General features: G+C 48.4%; 1 protein-coding gene across 1 annotated transcript in view; it reads left to right on the top strand.

Moving 5' to 3' along the window:
- The first annotated feature begins 9,390 nt into the window (after positions 1-9,390).
- Positions 9,391-21,335, top strand: part of LOC138287453 (cystine/glutamate transporter-like) — a 348,836-nt gene continuing 336,891 nt past the window's right edge. Inside the window, exon 1 of the mRNA XM_069227882.1 lies at positions 9,391-9,696. Coding sequence (XP_069083983.1) covers positions 9,480-9,696 — 217 coding nt within the window. The 5' untranslated portion in view covers positions 9,391-9,479. The remainder of the gene's footprint in view (positions 9,697-21,335) is intronic.

Genomic DNA, 21,335 nt, shown 5'->3' with positions numbered 1-21,335 from the left:
AGGAAATTTGTGGCTCCTCTCAGATTCCAGAACTTTCTGCCACAGAAATGTGAGGAACATGTGTTTTTTTAGCCAATTTTTGAGCTTTGCAAAGGATTCTGGGTAACAGAACCTGGTCCGAGCCCCGCCAGTCACCCCTCCTTGGATTCCCCTAGGTCTCTAGTTTTCAGAAATGTACAGGTTTGGTAGGTTTCCCTAGGTGCCGGCTGAGCTAGAGGCCAAAATCTACAGGTAGTCACTTCGCAAAAAACACCTCTGTTTTCATCCAAAATTTTGGTGGTGTCCACGTTGCGCTTTGGGGCGTTTCCTGTCGCGGGCGCTAGGCCTACCCACGCAAGTGAGGTATCATTTTTATCGGGAGCCTTGGGGGAACGCTGGGTGGAAGGAAATTTGTGGCTCCTCCCAGATTCCAGAACTTTCTGCCACAGAAATGTGAGGAACATGTGTTTTTTTTAGCCAATTTTTGAGCTTTGCAAAGGATTCTGGGTAACAGAACCTGGTCCGAGCCCCGCCAGTCACCCCTCCTTGGATTCCCCTAGGTCTCTAGTTTTCAGAAATGCACAGGTTTGGTAGGTTTCCCTAGGTGGCGGCTGAGCTAGAGGCCAAAATCTACAGGTAGGCACTTTGCTAAAAACAGGTCTGTTTTCTGTGATGTGTCCACGTTGCGCTTTGGGGCGTTTCCTGTTGCGGGCGCTAGGCCTACCCACACAAGTGAGGTATCATTTTTATCGGGAGACGTGGGGGAACGCTGGGTGGAAGGACATTTGTGGCTCCTCTCAGATTCCAGCACTTTCTGCCACAGAAATGTGAGGAACATGTGTTTTTTTAGCCAATTTTTGAGCTTTGCAAAGGATTCTGGGTAACAGAACCTGGTCCGAGCCCCGCCAGTCACCCCTCCTTGGATTCCCCTAGGTCTCTAGTTTTCAGAAATGTACAGGTTTGGTAGGTTTCCCTAGATGCCGGCTGAGCTAGAGGCCAAAATCTACAGGTAGTCACTTCGCAAAAAACACCTCTGTTTTCTTCCAAAATTTTGGTGGTTTCCACGTTGCGCTTTGGGGCGTTTCCTGTCGCGGGCGCTAGGCCTACCCACGCAAGTGAGGTATCATTTTTATCGGGAGACTTGGGGGAACGCTGGGTGGAAGGAAATTTGTGGCTCCTCCCAGATTCCAGAACTTTCTGCCACAGAAATGTGAGGAACATGTGTTTTTTTTAGCCAATTTTTGAGCTTTGCAAAGGATTCTGGGTAACAGAACCTGGTCCGAGCCCCGCCAGTCACCCCTCCTTGGATTCCCCTAGGTCTCTAGTTTTCAGAAATGCACAGGTTTGGTAGGTTTCCCTAGGTGGCGGCTGAGCTAGAGGCCAAAATCTACAGGTAGGCACTTTGCTAAAAACAGGTCTGTTTTCTGTGATGTGTCCACGTTGCGCTTTGGGGCGTTTCCTGTCGCGGGCGCTAGGCCTACCCACACAAGTGAGGTATCATTTTTATCGGGAGACGTGGGGGAACGCTGGGTGGAAGGAAATTTGTGGCTCCTCTCAGATTCCAGAACTTTCTGCCACAGAAATGTGAGGAACATGTGTTTTTTTAGCCAAATTTTGAGGTTTGCAAAGGATTCTGGGTAACAGAACCTGGTCCGAGCCACACAAATCACCCCATCTTGGATTCCCCTAGGTCTCTAGTTTTCAGAAATGCACAGGTTTGGTAGGTTTCCCTAGGTGGCGGCTGAGCTAGAGGCCAAAATCTACAGGTAGGCACTTTGCTAAAAACAGGTCTGTTTTCTGTGATGTGTCCACATTGCGCTTTGGGGTGTTTCCTGTCGCGGGCGCTAGGCCTACCCACACAAGTGAGGTATCATTTTTATCGGGAGACGTGGGGGAACGCTGGGTAGAAGGAAATTTGTGGCTCCTCTCAGATTCCAGAACTTTCTGCCACAGAAATGTGAGGAACATGTGTTTTTTTAGACAAATTTTGAGGTTTGCAAAGGATTCTGGGTAACAGAACCTGGTCCGAGCCACACAAATCACCCCATCTTGGATTCCCCTAGGTCTCTAGTTTTCAGAAATGCACAGGTTTGGTAGGTTTCCCTAGGTGGCGGCTGAGCTAGAGGCCAAAATCTACAGGTAGGCACTTTGCTAAAAACAGGTCTGTTTTCTGTGATGTGTCCACGTTGCGCTTTGGGGCGTTTCCTGTCGCGGGCGCTAGGCCTACCCACACAAGTGAGGTATCATTTTTATCGGGAGACTTGGGGGAACATAGAATAGCAAAACAAGTGTTATTGCCCCTTGTCTTTCTCTACATTTTTCCCTTCCAAATGTAAGACAGTGTGTAAAAAAGACGTCTATTTGAGAAATGCCCTGTAATTCACATGCTAGTATGGGCACCCCGGAATTCAGAGATGTGCAAATAACCACTGCTTCTCAACACCTTATCTTGTGCCCATTTTGGAAATACAAAGGTTTTCTTGATAGCTATTTTTTACTCTTTATATTTCAGCAAATGAATTGCTGTATACCCGGCATAGAATGAAAACCCACTGCAGGGTGCAGGTCATTTATTGGCTCTGGGTACCTAGAGTTCTTGATCAACCTACAAGCCCTATATATCCCCGCAACCAGAAGAGTCCAGCAGACGTAACGGTATATTGCTTTCGAAAATCTGACATTGCAGGAAAAAGTTACAGAGTAAAACTTAGAGAAAAATTGATGTTTTTTTCACCTCAATTTCAATATTTTTCTTTTTCAGTTGTTATTTTCTGTAGGAAACCCTTGTAGGATCTACACAAATTACCCCTTGCTGAATTCAGAATTTTGTCTACTTTTCAGAAATGTTGCGGTTTATGGGATCCAGCGTTGGTTTCATGCCCATTTCTGTCACTGACTGGAAGGAGGCTGAAAGCACAAAAAATCGTAAAAATGGGGTATGTCCCAGTAAAATGCCAAAATTGGGTTGAAAAATTGGGTTTTCTGATTCAAGTCTGCCTGTTCCTGAAAGCTGGGAAGCTGGTGATTTTATCACCGCAAACCCTTTGTTGATACCCTTTTCAGGGAAAAAACCACAAGCCTTCTTCTGCAGCCCATTTTTCCAATTTTTTTTAAAAAAATGAAATTTTCACTGTTTTTTGGCTAATTTCTTGGCCTCCTTCTGGGGAACCCACAAAGTCTGGGTACCTCTAGAATCCCTAGGATGTTGGAAAAAAAGGACGCAAATTTGGCGTGGGTAGCTTACGTGAACAAAAAGTTATGAGGGCCTAAGCGCGAACTGCTCCAAATAGCCAAAAAAAGGCTCGGCACAGGAGGGGGAAAAGGCCTGGCAGCGAAGGGGTTAAACATGTGGCTGGTAAAGATTTAGGCCAGACCTAAAAATCAGGAGACTGGATACTAGCAGTTAGACACTCAAGGCGGGAGAACATGACTGTACACCATGTAGGGGATATTCCCATCCCAACTATTCCATTTTGATTAAGTGGATTAAGTTTATTAGAAGCTCCTAAATATTCCTTTTTAGGTTTTGACTGCACGGCGCGCTCTTACATGCTGTGCTTGTGACGTCATTTGTTAAAACAAAATTCTTAAAAATGTCTTAGACCCCACTCCTTACTTACCTGAACTTACCATTGACCCAGTCCAAAGTCTCTCTAATATACCGGCTTCTGATTAGATAGCAGGTTGTCTGCTTTGACTTCCTGCTCCTTGTTGCTCTGCTTTGCCGTCGTGTGAACTCTGGTCAGTGGCTACCGACCAGTGTCCTTCCTGTAGCAACTCTTCATTTTCAAGATATTTTTTTTTCAATTCCTCCCAGCACTCAATAGGTCGCATAATTTTTTTAGACACCAGGAGATCTGTCTCCCCTCTCACCGTCATTGTTTGCTCCACCCCTTCTTGCCCTACATTGTCTTGCTTCCCCTTCCCTGTTGTTCATTTTCTTGTCCCTGTTTATTTAGCTCTCTCATTGAAGCTCTCCCCAGGTTTCCTGTTCCTTACATGTAGGATATAAAACAAAAGCTACCCAGAAGCAGCACCATCCTCTTTGCTTGATGCACACAACCTAGCGGCTTTTCAGTTCTGAGCAGGATGTCCTACCAGCCCTCTCAGACACACTCACGCAGGATGCCCAGGCCCCAATGCATTTTGATGCAGACCCGGGGTGGCCACTGCTAAACAAAGAGAAGGAGCCCACAGCTGTAAAATTCCCATGAGACATTGCAAGACCACCTCTCGTTTTCAATTTCTGTTGCCTCTGTCTCAGGTTAACTTGGCCCCTCACCTCTTCAATCTCTCTTTCTCTCTTCTCAGTTCCGTTCCCCTTCCCTTGCACCACCCTAAACCCCTCTCTTTTCAAACATCTCTCTACCTTATCCCCGATTTCCACACCCCGGCCTCTTCTCTCTTCCCGGTTTTGCTCCTCTCATTTTCGATGTGTCCTTTTCTATCCCCTCACCCTTCCTATATGCCTCTCCTTCCACTCTGCTTCTTGAGTTCTAGTGCTCACTGCCAGGCTGTTAATTATGAAAGCAACCTACGGGCCTTCACATTATTTACAGATCCAGGGACGTCGCCCTCAGGAATAGACCTCCTCATTTGTGTGTGAGAACTCAAAACAGCCAATGCACATGGTGTTCACTTGTCATGTGTGTTGCGTGGGTGAGCCACATTAAGGGCTGGTATGATACTCGTCCTCTCACAAATGTCACACAGGATAAAGGATTAAGGGTCTAGGCTGTGATTTGGAACCTTCGCTCTTGCTCTATCTCTCTGTTCTAGCAATCACCATTTTCACCCCTTCACCCTTGCTGTTAGACTTGGCATCCTTGGCGTGGTCTCCCCTAACTTTTTGCATCGGCTTCCCAGGTTGTGGATGTGTGCTGGACTCTGTTTTTAATACTCTGGGCACTTTACCACTGCTAACCAGTGCTAAAGTGCAATTACTCCTGTGTAAAATGTATATGTAATTGGCTTATCCATGATTGGCATATTTGATTTACTAGTAAGTCCCTAGTAAAGTGCACTAGACGTGCCCAGAGCCTGTAAATCAAATGCTACTAGAGGGCCTGCAGCACTGGTTGTGCCACCCACATGAGTAGCCCTGTAAACATGGCTCAGATCTGCCACTGAAGTGTCTGTGTGTGCAGATTTAAACTGCCAATTCGACTTGGCAAGTGTACCCACTTGCCAGGCCTAAACCTTATCTTTTCATACATGTAAGGCACCACTAAGGTAGCCCCTAGGTAGCCCAATGGGCAGGGTGCAGTGTATGATAAAGGTGGGACATGTACTGATGTGTTTTACATGTCCTAACAGTGAAATACTGCTAAATTATTTTTTTTACTGTTGCAAGGTGTATCTCTCTTACAGGTCAACATGGGGGCTGCCTTTAAATATTATTAAAGTGAAGATTCCCTTTCAGGGCAGATAGAAATAAGGAGTTTGGGGTCTCTTGAGCTCACAATTTAAAAATACATCTTATAGTTATGTTGGTTTTTAGATCATTAGTTTGAAAATGCCACTTTTAGAAAGTAGGCATTTTCTTGCTTAGACCATTCTGTGACTCTTCCTGTTTGTGGATTCCCTGTCTGGTTCAGTTTGGACTGTTTGTGAATCCCCTCTAGACGGTGGGACAAAGGGAGCTGGTTGTAGCCTGCATATCCTGATGAGCCATCTGTGCTAGAGTTGGGGGAGGAGTGGTCACCTGTGCACTCCCCCTCAGTGCACTGTGTAGGAATGTAGCCTCTTTCTAGCATGGTTACCCCCACTTTTGGCCTGTTTGTGAGTGTGTGTCAGCGTGTTTTTACTGTGTCACTGGAATCCTGCTAGCCAGGACCCCAGTGCTCATAAATAAAAACCTATATGTCAGTGTGTTTTGCCTGTCTCACTGGGATCCTGCTAGCCAGGACCCCAGTGCTCATAGTTTGTGGCCTAATATGTATGTCTGTGTAGTGCCTAACTATGTCACTGAGGCTCTGCTAATCAGAACCTCAGTGCTTATGCTCTCTCTGCTTTTAAAGTTGTCACTGTAGGCCAGTGACTTCATTTACCAATTTCAATTGGCATACTGGACCCCCCTTATAAGTCCCTAGTATATGGTACCTAGGTACCCAGGGCATTGGGGTTCCAGGAGATCCATATGGGCTGAAGCATTTCTTTTGACACCCATGGGGAGCTCAGACAAACCCTTACACAGGACTGCCATTGTAGCCTGTGTGAAATAGTGCACACACTATTTCAAATCCATTTTCACTGCACTTAAGTAACTTATAAGTCACCTATATGTCTAACCTTTACTTGCTGAAGGTTAGGTGCAAAGTTACTAAGTGTGAGGGCACCCTTGCACTAGCAAAGGTGCCCCCACATAGTTCAGGGCCATTTCCACTCCCCTGTCAATCACCACCCCAGGGGTGGTGCCCAGAGCTCCTCCAGTGTGTCCCAGACCTCAGCCATCTTGCTTTGCAAGGTGTGGGGGCACTCTGGAGGGCTCTGAGTGGCCAGTGCCAGCAGGTGACGTCAGAGACACCTCCTGATAGGTCCATACCGGATAAGGTAGCCAATCCCCCTCTCTGAGCTATTTATGGTCTCTCCTCTGGGTTCTCTTCAGATTCTGCTTGCACGTTTCCTTCAGGAATCCTCTGCAACAACTTCAGACTCTTCTGAGCTCGTATCAACTGCAGCCTGCTCCAAGAAATGCTGCAAAAAAGTGTCTACAAGAGACACTTTTCTTCAGCAACCTCAGCTCCAAGTCAGCAACTGCAACAGTTTCCACAGTGTGCATGCTCTGAGGACTCCCTGCCTTCATCCTGCATCAGAAGGACCGAAGAAATCTCCAATGGAGTGACAGAGTCACTCCCCTGCTCCAAGCAGGCACCTTCCAAGGCAACGACTGGTACCCTGGGGCTCCTCTCACAGTGATGAGCGTGCTCCTAAGGACACAGAGGGTGGACATCATCAACATAGACGGTCCTGAGGTCCTGCTGATGCAATTTGGAGGAGGTAAGACCTTGCCTTCCCTGAGAACGATGGTACCCATGTTTGTTGTGTCTTCTTCGGCTCCTGAGGCCTCTGTGCACTCTTTGCAAAATTCCTTCATGCGCAGCCTGGCCCAGGTCCCCAGCACTCCACCCTGTGACGCGCAACTCGCTGAGTTGTTCTCCCGGCTGCTTGGGTGCTTCTTTTGTTGTGCTGCATCAACTGTGTTTTGCACCTCCTTTGAACCTGGACCCTGTGGCCTCTGAGGGTGCTGGCTGGCATCCTGAGGGCTTGCTAAAGTGCTGAGAGCCCCCTCTTCCTTCTCACACAGAGTTGAGGCCCCGAGGTCCCTCCTGGATGAAAAATGCACTTTTGCTGTAGCCAAGGCTTGTTGGCACCTCCCAACACGAAATCTCATCTGCAACAATCTTCACGCCGTGGGACATCTTTTGATTTATGCAGAAACCCGCTGGCATCTTTCTAGGGTGCATTTCTGCAATCTTCAACTATCCAAGGACTCTTCTTTTGCACCCTTTTCTGGGTTGGCAGGGTCTCCCGTCCTTCCTGGAACTTCTTTCGACTTCTGGACTTGGTCCCCTTTCTTTGCAGGTCTTCAGGTCCAATAATCCAGCAGTTGTTCTTTGCAGACTTGGTTGGCTGCTGCACAATCCCCAAAACAAGGTGTAGTGTATCCTAAGGAAACTTGCAGTACTTTACTCCTGCTTTTCTGGGCTCTGGGGTGGGGTTATTTACTTACCTTTACTGTATTCTTACTCTCCCAGTGATTCTGCACACACTACACTTGTCTAGAGGGGATTTTGTGATTCACATCCCACTTTTTTAGTATATGGATTGTGTTGCCCCTAGACCTATTTTCTCCCATTGCATTCTATAGGATTTCCTACTGTTTGCATTGTTCTATGACTATTTACTTGTCTAATTTTGGACAATATAGTGTATATATTGTTTATAATACTTACCTCCAGAAGGAGTATTGTCTCTTAGATATTTTTGGTATAGTGTCACCAAGATAAATACCTTTATTTTTGGTAACACTGAGTATTTTCTTTACTTGTAAATAAGTACTGGGTAACTATAAGTGGTATTGCATGAGCTTTGCATGTCTCCTGGTTCAGCCTAAGCTGCTCTGCTATAGCTACCTCACTCAGCCTAAGCTGCTAGAACACTACTACATTTCACTAATAAGGGATAAGTGGACCTGGTATAAGGTGTACGTACCCAAGGTACCCACTACAAACCAGGCCAGCCTCCTACACATGTCAAGCCCGTGGCTCTGCCCCTTCAAAGAAAAGGATAATAAACACAGTTTATTATCCTTTTCTTTAAAAGATTTTGCAGATGCCGCTGCTGGCAGGGGGGACGATGCTCCTCCGCCCTTATAGAGGAGCCACCCCTGCAAATGTCATAACACGATTAAGGCCCTCATTTTAACCCTGGCGGTCGGTGACCACCAGGGTTAAAGTGGCTTAAGTACTGCCAACAGGCTGGCGGTACTTCCATTCCTCCACGGTCATACTGCCGGGACCGGCGGTATACCGCCATGGCGGTCCCAGCGGTCGCAATCCACCAGGGCAGCGCTGCCCTGTGGATTTCGACTCCCCTTACCGCCAGCCTGTCCGTGGCGGTAAACACTTCCATGGAAAGGCTGGCAGTAAGGGGACTCGGGGGGCCCCCTGCACTGCCCATGCACTTGGCATGGGCAGTGCAGGGGCCCCCAGGCACAGCCCCATCGCGATTTCCACTGTCTGCTTGGCAGACAGTGGAAAGCATGACGGGTGCTGCTGCACCCGCCACATTGCCGCCGGCTCCATTAGGAGCCGGCTGCAATGTTATGGCCCTGCTCCCCGTTGGGCCAGCGGGGATGTCCAAATGCGGCCGGCGGGTTCCTGGCCGCATAGGCGGCCGACTGTCGGTCCAATATTGGCGGTCGGCCGAGTGTAGAAATGAGGGCCTAAGTATGTATTAGATCTGCCTTACTAGCTGAGATGCAAAATTATAGCTGTCACCCATTCCGTTCTAAAATGGAGGCTGATTACAGTCCTTCACAGGTAATGTAGCTGATAGACAATATGTTCACTGGGGAGTGTAGGCAATATGACCATGGGCCAGAGTTGCCGACTTCGGAACTGGGAATCCAGGTTCCAGTTGAGGCAAAGAACCAATATCCTGTGAGTCTGAGCAAAAATGAACATAATAAAATGAAGCTGACTTTAGTTTTGTAACGTGGCACTGATATGTCCTTTGGCGATGACTCTAATTAAAAATGCAAACAGTCAGCATGCATAAATATTTAAGGATGTTTACCACATTTGAGTCATATTTGCAAATTTCAACATGAAATGTGACATAAACACATAGCCAGCTACCATGCCTATGGCCACTGCAATTGCAAATGCGACATTTTAGCAATCTAAAATGTTTTATTCATATTAGATGCTGTTAGTACCCCGACCCAGTGAGAGGAACAGACAGAGGAGAGGAAAGGTCAGGTGAGAGGAAACGAGATGGAGATCTCTCAGGAAAATTGTAGGGAGGAAGAGAAGAACGAGGGGAAGGTTTATCTGAAGAGGAAGATCACGCTGCTGCGGGCCATCTCCCTCAATGTCGGCACCATCATCGGCAGCGGCATCTTCATCTCTCCCAAGGGGGTGCTGAAGAACTCGGGCAACATCGGCGTCTCCCTCATCGTCTGGCTGGCCTGTGGGGTCCTCTCCATGTTTGGTAGGTCTATTCTTTAAGTTTGTATAAATAGAAGAAAAACAGCATTCACATGAGCCCTGTCTCTTCCTCAGTAAAGATGGATGGATTCTCTATCTGCAAGGCCGGACTGGCTGCACCTGGCGTTTTCCCGGTAGGCTGAAGGGTGCAATTGCTTTTGTTAGGGGGTTGGGAGTAAGAGTTGTAGCAGTGCACTGGTTTCAAAAGCACTGCAGAGTTCCTTGTATATCCAAATTAAGGCCCTCATTCTGACCCTGGCGGTCGGCGGAGAGACGGCGGTCGGACCGCGAACAGACCGGCGGTATTAAAAATGGCATTCTGACCGCGGCGGTCCCCGCCGCGACCGACCGCCACTTCTCCACTCCGACCGCCACAGCGGTCATGACCGCGGGGCTGGAGTTTGCGCACTCCGGCCCGGCGGTCGTCCCAAGACCGCCAAGGGTATTATGACCCTGCCTACCGCCGCGGTTTCTTGCGGGCGGGAACCGCCGTGCGAACCATGGCGGTAAGCACTATCGGGGCCAGGGAATTCCTTCCCTGGCACTGATAGGGGTCTCCCCCACCCCCCACTACCCACCCGAGTCCTCCCCCCACACCCTCCACCCCCCTGCCACCCCCCAGAGGTGGTACGAACCCCCTCCCCACCCCCACCCCGACATGCACATACATGCACCCCGACATGCACACACCCCCAACACGCACATATACACACCCCCTACACACACATACACAACGGGGACACATACCCGCACACATACATGCAGACATGCGCACCTGCCGAACAGCACACATTACCCATAGACACAGCAGCACCCCCCGCCCGCATACACGCACTCACACACCCCCTCTACACACTCACACGCACACCCCCATGCACGCCCACATCACACAACACCCCCCCACCCCCTCCCCTCACGGACGGTCAACTTACCTTGTGCGTTGGTCCTCCGGGAGGCGACGGGAGCCATGGGGAGGTGACCGCCAACAGAAGACCGCCAACAGAAGACCGCCACACAGAAATGTGGGTCGTAATTCTGTGGGCGGTGTTCTGCTGGCGTGGCGGTGGAGGTTGACCAGTCTCCACTTTCCCGCCGACCGCCAGTGTGGCTGCTGGCGGTTTTCCGGCGGAACGCTCCCAGCGGTCAGAATGCGCACAGCGGCATACCGCCGCGGTCGGCGGTCTTCACCGCGGCGGTAACTCGGCGGTCTTGCGAAAAGACCGCCAAGGTCAGAATGAGGGCCTAAATGTCTTCACTAGAAATCATGCCAGTGACAGAGAGTTTGTTTAATGTATCTATAAGTGATTACATTTATTCTAACATTGGATAACGTAGGCCTTCATTTTTCAAAATACCTAATGTTGCTTTCATCCATTCTTAAATACACACAGTCATCTTTTTCCTTCTGTCTCAGCCTGCAAACAGACGTTCATGCGTAAGCAATTTAAAAAAAAACATGTTTTGAGATTTAATGTCACTTTCCCAGACACAGAATGAAGTTGCTTTTCTTTAGAGTCCTGTAGCACACTATTTCCCTGAGAGCGAATTTTCTTCATTGGTTTACCTATTGGGACTTTAGTATGATTTTATATTATGAGAACCAGTGTTTGTGCATTAATTAAAAACATTTGCACTAACTACTGAGGTGCATAAGAGCACCAGGGTGGGGACTGCATTATGTGAATGTGTGGGATAACGTTAAGGATGTGAACTCAGAAACGGTATCGTTCTTTCTTATATAGTATGATTTGTTCAAGTCGTGGGGCCCACACACAAGTGTAACAAATTATTATTTTAATTGTATTTTGTATTATAAAAAAGCACCTTCTTGGGGGTTGTGGGTTCATTTTCCTTCGACATGCTCTTTGATTTATGACTTGTTGTACTCACTAAAACTTAATTACATCTGGTCCTGCTTAATACTTTCCTGCATCTTACTCTGAACTTCATGATATTTTCTTGATATAAATGACTAGTTGACTGATCTTAATTATTCATTTTGTCTTCCGTAAATATTTTAAATCCTAAGTAAACCTTTTGGGTTTTAAAACACTATTTGTTCCATTTCATTGTAAAGCCTAATGTTCTTTATGGTTTGCATTATAAATCTGTTGGCTCCATTCCAGTTGAAAAGTAACAAAATTATTTTCAAACTCACATGGCGCCACCGTGTGTCACACAATATTAGCTCCCTTCACAGGGTCATCTGGTGAGGAGCCGATATCACATGGTGTGCAAACAATTAGCTGGAAACCCCTGCAGAGACCAGGGGCCATATTTTTGTCCTTGTTTGCGTTGCTCTTGCGCCACGCAATGTGTTGCAAGAGCCATGCAAACTTTAGGTGAGATTTATGAAGTCACGCAAGGCGACTTTGTGTGGCCATGTATGCCTTTATAAATCTCGAGAAATGTAATGCAGCACAAATTACTGCGTTACATTACTTTGTGCTGGGGATGCATTTCCCTGGGTGGCGCCTGGGTGTTCCCAAACAACATCCATCGATTTTGATGCATTCCCAGATTTACAAGAACTTGTAAACCGGGGAATGCGACAAAAAGATACGCCTCACCCAGCAGAAGTGTAACAAGGAGAAATATCTTTATTTCTCCTTGTTTTGTTCTCTCTCCTTCTATGTGAGGTGTTCCTTCTTGTATAAAAACAATCCTGCATGCAACGCAGTCACCCTTTCACCATGGCGCAAGGGTGCCTGCATTGGTGCTAAGCTGTCAAAAGGCCATCAGCACAGGAGGAAAGGACAGGAATAAGCCATGTATGATAAATACGGTGCATTTCTGCCCTTTCCCTCTGATGCAGGGCAGCGCAGCAAGGTGACTTGCTGCACTGCCTTGTACCACAAATCCCATAAATATCGCCCCAGGTTTCCAGCTAATTGTTTTCAGGTTCTGCACAGCTGATGTCCATTGCAAGGTGTGAAACCTCCCAAGGACATCAGCGATGGCCTCAGCAGCTTTGTGTTTGGTGTTGGCAGGGCAGAAAATGGGTGAGGGACGCCCGTATGGGGTTGTGTGCTAGGAGGCAATTAATTTAAAAGTGCCTTGGGCTGTGCTAGAGATGAAGGTCCTCCCCTTAAAGGCATGTCTCCCTTCTCACACAGTAACAACGTCTCAAAATGTGTCAGGTCTAAAAACATCAGAAACACTTTAATTGACATTTGTAAAGGAAAGCGCCATCACCAGCCACCGATTGAGAATTCTTACTAGCAAGTTGACATTTTGACAGTGCACAAGAGGTCAGTGTTTCCGGAAGGCGTATAGGACTTGTACAGAGCTTACTTATCACATGGCTGTGGAGACCACTAATCCCCAATTTAGGATCCAGATATACAGAGCCAGACTGGAAAACCAAAGCAAACCTGGCAAATTTTGTCTGACCACCCCTCATAGTGATGCATAGAGAGAGCCTCACTACGGAAATAGTTTGAGGCTGTTCTCCCTGCTGCAAGGAAATTTGGGACAAAATGGCAAAAACAGTGCATGGGTATGCCCAGACGTGGGTCCCTTTCTCACTGTGCCACTGGAATCAAGCTAGCCTGGCTGAAGAAGGGTGATACCCTGAAACCGGTCCCAGGATGCTTGTTTCCGGTCCAGGGAGGACCTGGCCTGGCAGTTCGAGCTGGTCTGTTCCCATAAGGAACAGGGTCAAGACTGATTTGCAGTCCAAACTGGGGTGGCATGGTGAGCAAAAGAACGATGGATTAAACCCAGATCTGTGACTGGGGGTGAGTATTTGCATTGTCAGCACTCCGTCCATCATCCTTTTGTGTTGGAAAAACAGTGCATGCTACATCACATTTTTCAATATCTGTTCAATTATCTTAGTTTTTAAAGCATAGTAAGTGATGACCTTACAGTGCACCAGGATACTGTCATCTTTATTGGGGTTCTTCAAAGATTCCCTCACCATCACTCTCCAACAATGCCTCTCATTTCTCCATAGCCCATCTCTCACATATACTTTATTTGTTTTATAGCGCCTCGCTTAGGTGTTGGAGCATGTTAGAAATGGGGTTGCTGGTTGGCTAGGTTATGTACCTAAGCCAGGCAGAACCCACCCACTCTAGTCGGGGCAAGGGAGTTACACGTCCAAGATAACCCCTGCTCACCTCGTTGATAGCTTGGCATGAGCAGTCAGGCCTATCCCGGAGGCAATGTGTGAAGCATTTGCACAACACACACAACACATGTGATGCATTAAATACACCACAAAGGGAACACAACACCAAGTTATATAAAAATAATCTGTATTGTTCACAACATCATTAGACAAAACATAACATGACAGTAATACCCTGCTACCCAAGCAGTTGTCAGGACATTACATAATACTGTTACCCTGCAGAAATCAGCAGTAGTCACACATAAGACACAGGTTACTTATTATTCTGCAACATAAGCAGTAGTTAGGAAAACATTACTATAAATATGCACTTGTCAGAAAAATATCATAAATGCCCATACCAGGAACATTAAAAACTATATGGCAAGTCTGAAAAATCATATCATCCAGAATGCATTTGCCCTAGGAAACACATGTTGCTATAAATGCCGAACAACATCATAAATGCCCACCTAAGCCATCATATCACCAGGAAGTCAAAATATTATCCATCACGCCCCATTACCCATATTATACAAGGGGTTGTAACCCTAATCCCATAGGTGAAACACGGGAGCTCCTATGCTCTGAGTAGGGGACACTCAGGAATAATGGAGACATGACTGGGAACCTCTGGATGGCTAGCCAAACAGGCCTGATGCCCATGCGGTATACTAGTGGGGGGGGGGGAGAAAAGGTGTCCTTGATTTCTACACACATAGAGCTCCTGCGCTCCTATCGCGGTGACCAGGGAAGAGGGCCTTAGCCTTGTCTCCCCGTGTCCTGCTTCTTGGGTGCCCCCTCCTCATCTGGGGGATCCGTGCACACCTTCTTGGCTGGGTGGAGCCTCTAATGAGGCTCTCCTGCCTCCTGGCAAGAGGAGAGAGGCTCGGAAGCCTCTCACGCCTCGGGCTGGCCGCTCTTCTTCCCTGCCTGGTTGGCAGGCAATTGTAGCTGCTCCCTGGGTCGCAGTGGTGAGAAACCCAAAGTGGGTGCCTTCCTGTGCCCCGCCAGGACTCCTGAGATCGCCCTAGTCCCCCGGGGACACAATTACTGGGGAATCCCTCCTGATTTCATTGGCACGCGCCCCGGGGGCACTTGGGACAGTACGTTTCAGACGCACTCGTGGATCTCGTGTCGCAACAGTGCTTTCTCCATCAGGGGGACACCGAAGAACGCTCTTGCAGCACGATGGGCAAATCTCAAAGAGTGCTACTCCAGGCACTCCAGCGAGTAGGGAAAAAGCACTTCTCATGTGCTACATCAATCAAATGAAGCGCAGGGGGGTAGGGGCCACAGCACCCAGTCCCTAGAGACAGAAAGGGGGAGCACAGGGCTGCAAGGCCCAAAAACAGGCCTGCACAAGAGATGCAGATAGTGAAAGTTCCTCCTAATGACCCAGCAGGTCACAGGTCAGCACAGCAGTCCAAGGTGGTTCCTGGTGAGTCCCTCTAGCAGCGTCCTGTTTCCAGTTCGGTAGTTCATTAACGTCTGTTTTAATGGAGAAAAATCCCCTCTACTTATATAATAATAACTATATTAAGCTACAACAATCCATGGCCTGAGCAGACAGGTCTCCCCCTTCAGGGTCAATTGGAAAATTGATAGAGGCAGCACAACTTCAGTTATCAGATTTTAGTCCATAGGTATTATGTAGCTGCAGCCTGCTGGTCTCTTTCAATACTCTCTAGATCTTCCTTACAACATATTTTGCAACTGCGATGCAGATGTCCACTTTAAAAGTATGTCAATACTCAAAGATGTGAAAAACATTCTGTTACTTAATATTATTGTCCTGATCTTTCCAAAACATGTAACCCAATTTTCACAGTACTCTAAATACATTCTGATGTGCAATTTGAACATATTTTTGTTTGTGTGTGTCCTTCTGCACATGATGACCCCATACATACTCAATGATCTTTGAAATATGTTGAGTGGATTTAGATTTCAACACTGTACCTTTGTCAGGCTGGTGGGGGCTGCAGGAGCTGCAGGGATCTACTTTGAAAGTCGGTCTTAGATGTGTCTTCTTCTTCATGTTCTCTGCTTTCTACTTGAGAACGCTTTCTGTCTGAACTTTGCTGCTGAATCAGGTGCTTTGTTGATAAGGAATCGCTGAATGCTGTATCCCTTGTAGAGGGAGGAGAAGAGGGACTCTCACCTGGTTCGCTGGGTATGAGAGGAGACCCTACCCTTTTCTTCCAGCAGCTTTTGGAGCACTTGGGTATGGATGACACTTTTCAGTGACGTGCTGAACATTGAAAGTGGGACTATGAGTCTCAGACTGCTTTTGGCCCCAGGAGGCGACCATTTTGAGCTCTAGCTGCACCCACTCACTTGCCTGCAAGTGCTATAAAGCGCTAGGGGGACACCGCAGTGCGGGCTGTGCCTGGGCAAAGCCCAGGCCAAGGGCAGGCCCGTCCACGCCTGTCAGAGCCAGAAGGAGGCTGGGCTGGGCCACCCCCATAACATCTATCATCAAGCAGGCCCTGTTGGTGTTCTACATTACTTTACATCATATTGCTGTTTTCTTCCTCTGGGTTCTAGTGCACTCAAGTTAAAATGGGCAAAAGAAAGGAGAGCGCTATGACTTCCTTCGAAAGATACTAACCCTACAGCTTCCATAGTATCATACCTTACCATGGCCATGTCCGCATTAAACACCGAAATTGAATCGGTCGAAGAAAGACTGGGGGTATTAAGGAAAACACCTGTTTCCTCGCCACCTCCCATGTCCAAATCTAGTGACATTGTAACTCTGGGAGGGGAGGAGGGCAGGAACCGCCTGGAGGCTAGTAAGCCAAAGAAGGGGCGCAAGATAACAAGCACACGAAAGGGTTGTGTCTTGCAGGACAAACTTAACTTCTCATCCGGTAGAGAAGACAACCTGTCCATTATGGATAAAGACACCATTGTGTGTGAGGAAGATCCTGCTTCTCCCCCTATAAAACAGGAAGTCCACCCCTTGGAATTCGAGCATGTTCAAGTCAATAGCCTCCAAATCCAACGGGTCTAAGTGGGGCAATTCCCTGGTCTGTAAGCCACCTATAGCTGGGAAAAAACAAAGGGTGGAACCTGTGGGTCCTCAAGATCCTGAGGCCGAACTTGGGGACAAAGCCTACATTGAATCCATGTTAGAGAGAGCCCTTAAACCTCTAGTAAACTTGTTGTGGAGTATAGGCTCCTCACTAAAACACTTACTAGAATCTACAAAGTGTAGCCCAGCCCTTACCCCGAGCACGGAGCCGGACACAGTGATCTGTCCCCCAGGCACAGCAGCAGAACATTGTGCTGTGGTACATTAAGGGCCATTATCCTCCATTATCCTAGATCAGAAAGACTGAATAAGCTGATAAATACCCCCATGGACCAGCCCGCTAATAGCAGTAGAATTCCAGCTAAATCCTTATTTGCACCTCTAGGTAAAAATGGGAGAGGACAGGTCCCTGGGAGTACAGGGATGATGGAGTTTAAAGCACATAATTCACCTAAGGGAAAGAACCTACAAACTCTGCAACTTCCACCTCAATGTACCCCCTACGTAATTGTGCTAAAAAATATCCCATCCCTGTCACTCAATACTAACGAGCAGGATGACCAACTTAAAAATAAAGTAGTCCATTGGCTAAATTAAACACTGGGGGGGCAGTGAGTGCCTTTGGAGTGGTATTATTGGAGTAAGGACGGACGTTTGGCTGGGTAACAGTAAGAAAAGCCTCCCAGGTGATTGTGTGGTAGTACATTTTAAAAATCCACAGCAGGCACACTGGATACTCAAGCAGTGTGAAACCGCGCAGGAAAGTAATGTCAACATCCAGGCTGTACCACTGGGCTATTTTTATTAGCCACCCAAGGGCGTCAGCAGCAACCCTGGTAATGGCCGAAAATGTTCTATCCCCACTCAGAACAGATATAGGGGCTGATTCCTGGTTTGGCGGGCTAAAAGGATTTTATAATTATATGGGGTGGGGATTTCAAAGTCTCCCTTTGTTCCACAGGGGACAATAAGATCTGTGGATTAAATGATGAAGATGATTGCAACTATTTCCACTTTACCCACAACCCCTGTGGGGACAAGTTAAATAATTTTATGAGAGCTCATGATTTAGTTTTGGCAAGTGGCATCTCACCTACCTTTACATCCCCTGATATTATTTTAATTGAGAGAGGGGGCTGGTCTGTAATTGATCACGTAATGATGTCATGGACTTGGCGGGACAAACTGGGTTCTTTTAAGAGTGGCCTCAGCGATCATTATCTGCTGGTCCTTTAATTCCAATATGGTTTCAAAAAGAGAAGTCTGCAGAAAATAGGAGACCCTTTGGAATACCATAGGAATAAAGGTGTGCTATGTAAATGGCAAAATGTAGACAGACAAACTCTCCTAAGTAGGGTTGTGGGCAAAAACTTGGACACCTTTGAAATCTGCCTAAACACTGAGTTACCCCGTCTCAGATCCTGGGAGCTTTCGCAGACATCTGCATGGCAGTTAGGACACATTTAACTCTACCTACCCAATCTCCCAAAATCAAACTTGCAAATGGTTCGATAAATCAACCACTTACGCCCATGCAAATCTCATGCAGGTGTTAAAATCCACTCTTTTGGAAAGTTGTCAATACCCCTTTTTTTTAGCTCTGATGCAAACAAAGGTTTTGAGGTACACATCCCAGAGCAGAGATGGGTCAATCATTTTACAAAGCTATATGTAGGTCATTCGGATGACTGTGAAATGACCGTCGTAAATGCCCCTGCCATTCCTGGCATTGAGGAACTGGACATTCACCTGAACGATGTCATTCTAGTTATTAAGGGCTCATTGCCAGATAAGGCTCCAGGGCCAGATGGGGTCCCAGCTGATCTCTTTAAGTACAACATTGATCTTTGGGCACCAATTTTGGTAAACGTTTTCAGAGCTGCATCAACCTCTGTCCCCCCTCCATCATGGTCTAGTGCCATTATTGTACCAATCTTTAAGAAAGGAGACCGTAGTGATTCTGCTTGTTATCTTCCAATTCCTCTGATTGATGCCACCGCAAAAAGATTTTTGGGAGAATCTTCCTGGACCATTTGGAAGCCTGGGCTCTAGACAATATCATTATCTCCAAGTCTCAGTTTGGCTTCAGGACGGCGGTGGGGACAGTCGACCAATGTTTAAACCTTCACCTGATTAGAGAAAACAATGTGGGGGCGAAGCAAGGGTGTCTTTATTTGTCATTTATGGATCTAACAGCAGCTTTTGACAATGTGGACAGAAGCAAATTATGGGCGATGCTCATCGATAAAGGTGCTAATCCAAATATAGGTGGTCATTACAACCCTGAACTCCAAATACTCCCTGCCTTTGTCTTCCTGCTCCTCTACCAGGAGCACGAACGCCGGCGGCGAAGACCACAGTGAGTACTGCACCTACGACACTGGGGAGGGGGGACGCAAAAGAGAGTGACACACACACGAAACACGCAACACCCCCACCCTCACACACAACAACATACACACCAATACATGCTGAAACATTACATTTACACCCCCCAACCCCCACCCGGAAGAATGCAAAGACAAAAGGAAATGACTGTAACAATTGTAATCTATTCAAATCCTGTACACATAAATATATATACACTATTTACAAATATATACAACAAGAATCCAAGTCCAGGTACTGCACCTATATAGTCCGTGGACCACTGGGCCCAAAATGCACGGGTGAGGCCCACACAAGATACCCGATCAAAACGGAGAGAACACTGCTGGGGCATCAGATAGAAATACAACAGGCACCACAGGGGGAAGGGAAGGGGGGGCACCTCAGCCGGATGACTGCACGACGCCTGATCCACGAGGGGCCTCCATGCCCACTGCTCTATCCTGGGGAGTGCAAAGCCACCGTCTCACAAGTCTCTACAGTGGGTGGTTTGCCCACTGCTGTATCCTGGGGAGTGCAAAGCCACAATCTCACAAGTCTTTGCAGTCGGTGGTTTGCCCACTGCTGTATCCTGGGGAGTGCAAAGCCACAGTCTCACAAGTCTTTACAGTGGGTGGTTTGGGGATTGCAAAGCCACAGTCTCACACGTCTTTACAGTGGGTGGTTTGCCCACTGCTGTATCCTGGGGAGTGCAAAGCCACAGTCTCACAAGTCTTTACAGTGGGTGGTTTGCCCACTGCTGTATCCTGGGGAGTGCAAAGCCACAGTCTCACAAGTGGATAACAGTTCTCCACTGGTTCTGGAGCGGGCTTTGTGCCCAGAGTGCTTCATCCTGCCAAGGACTGAGGTAGTGGATGCCTTTCTCCACTGGTTCTGGAGGGGGCTTTGTGCCCAGAGTGCTTCATCCTGCCAAGGACTGAGGTAGTGGATGCCTTTCTCCACTGGTTCTGGAGGGGGCTTGGTGTCCAGAGTGCTTCATCCTGCCTAGGATAGGGTGAGTGGATGCCTTTCTCCACTGGTTCTGGAGGGAGGGGGCTTGGTGCCCAGAGTGCTTCATCCTGCCAAGGATAGGTTGAGTGGATGCCTTTCTCCACTGGTTCTGGAGGGGGCTTTGTGCCCAGAGTGCTTCATCCTGCCAAGGACTGAAGTAGTGGATGCCTTTCTCCACTGGTTCTGGAGGGGGCTTTGTGCCCAGAGTGCTTCATCCTGCCAGGGACTGAGGTATTGGATGCCTTTCTCCACTGGTTCTGGAGGGGGCTTTTTGCCCAAAGTGCTTCATCCTACCAAGGACAGGGTGAGTGGATGCCTTTCTCCACTGGTTCTGGAGGGAGGGGGCTTGGTGCCCAGAGTGCTTCATCCTGCCAAGGATAGGGTGAGTGGATGCCTTTCTCCACTGGTTCTGGAGGGGGCTTGGTGCCCAGAGTGCTTCATCCTGCCAAGGACTGAAGTAGTGGATGCATTTCTCCACTGGTTCTGGAGGGAGCTTTGTGCCCAGGGTGCTTCATCCTGCCAAGGACCGAGGTAGTGGATGCCTTTCTCCACTGGTTCTGGAGGGGGCTTTGTGCCCAGAGTGCTTCATCCTGCCAAGGACTGAGGTAGTGGATGCTTTTCTCCACTGGTTCTGGAGGGGGCTTGGTGCCCAGAGTGCTTCATCCTGCTCCTGGCGGCTTCATGCGCGGCGGCCTTTGCGGCGCTCATTGGCCTGCGGTGCTGGTGGCGGCGGTGTCCTGGGCAGCGGTGCTGGTGGCGGCGGTGTCCTTGGCAGTGGTGCTGGTGGCGGCGGTGTCCTGGGCAGCAGTGCTGGTGGTGGCGGGGTCCTTGGCAGCGGGGCTGGTGGCTGTGGTGTCCTTGGTAGCGGTGCTGGTGGCGGCAGTGTCCTGGGCAGCGGGGCTGGTGGTGGCAGTGTCCTGGCCAGCGGTGCTGGTGGCGGCGGGGTCCTGGGCAGCGGTGCTGGTGGTGGCGGGGTCCTGGGCAGCGGGGCTGGTGGCTGTGGTGTCCTTGGTAGCAGTGCTGGTGGCGGCGGTGTCCTGGGCAGCGGGGCTGGTGGTGGCGGTGTCCTGGCCAGCGGTGCTGGTGGCGGCGGGGTCCTGGGCAGCGG

The sequence above is a fragment of the Pleurodeles waltl genome, chromosome 4_1 (genome assembly GCF_031143425.1).
Source record: "Pleurodeles waltl isolate 20211129_DDA chromosome 4_1, aPleWal1.hap1.20221129, whole genome shotgun sequence".
Classification (NCBI taxonomy): domain Eukaryota; kingdom Metazoa; phylum Chordata; class Amphibia; order Caudata; family Salamandridae; genus Pleurodeles; species Pleurodeles waltl.
Note: the sequence above shows the minus strand (reverse complement) of the source record. Positions and strands in the feature narration are given on the sequence as shown.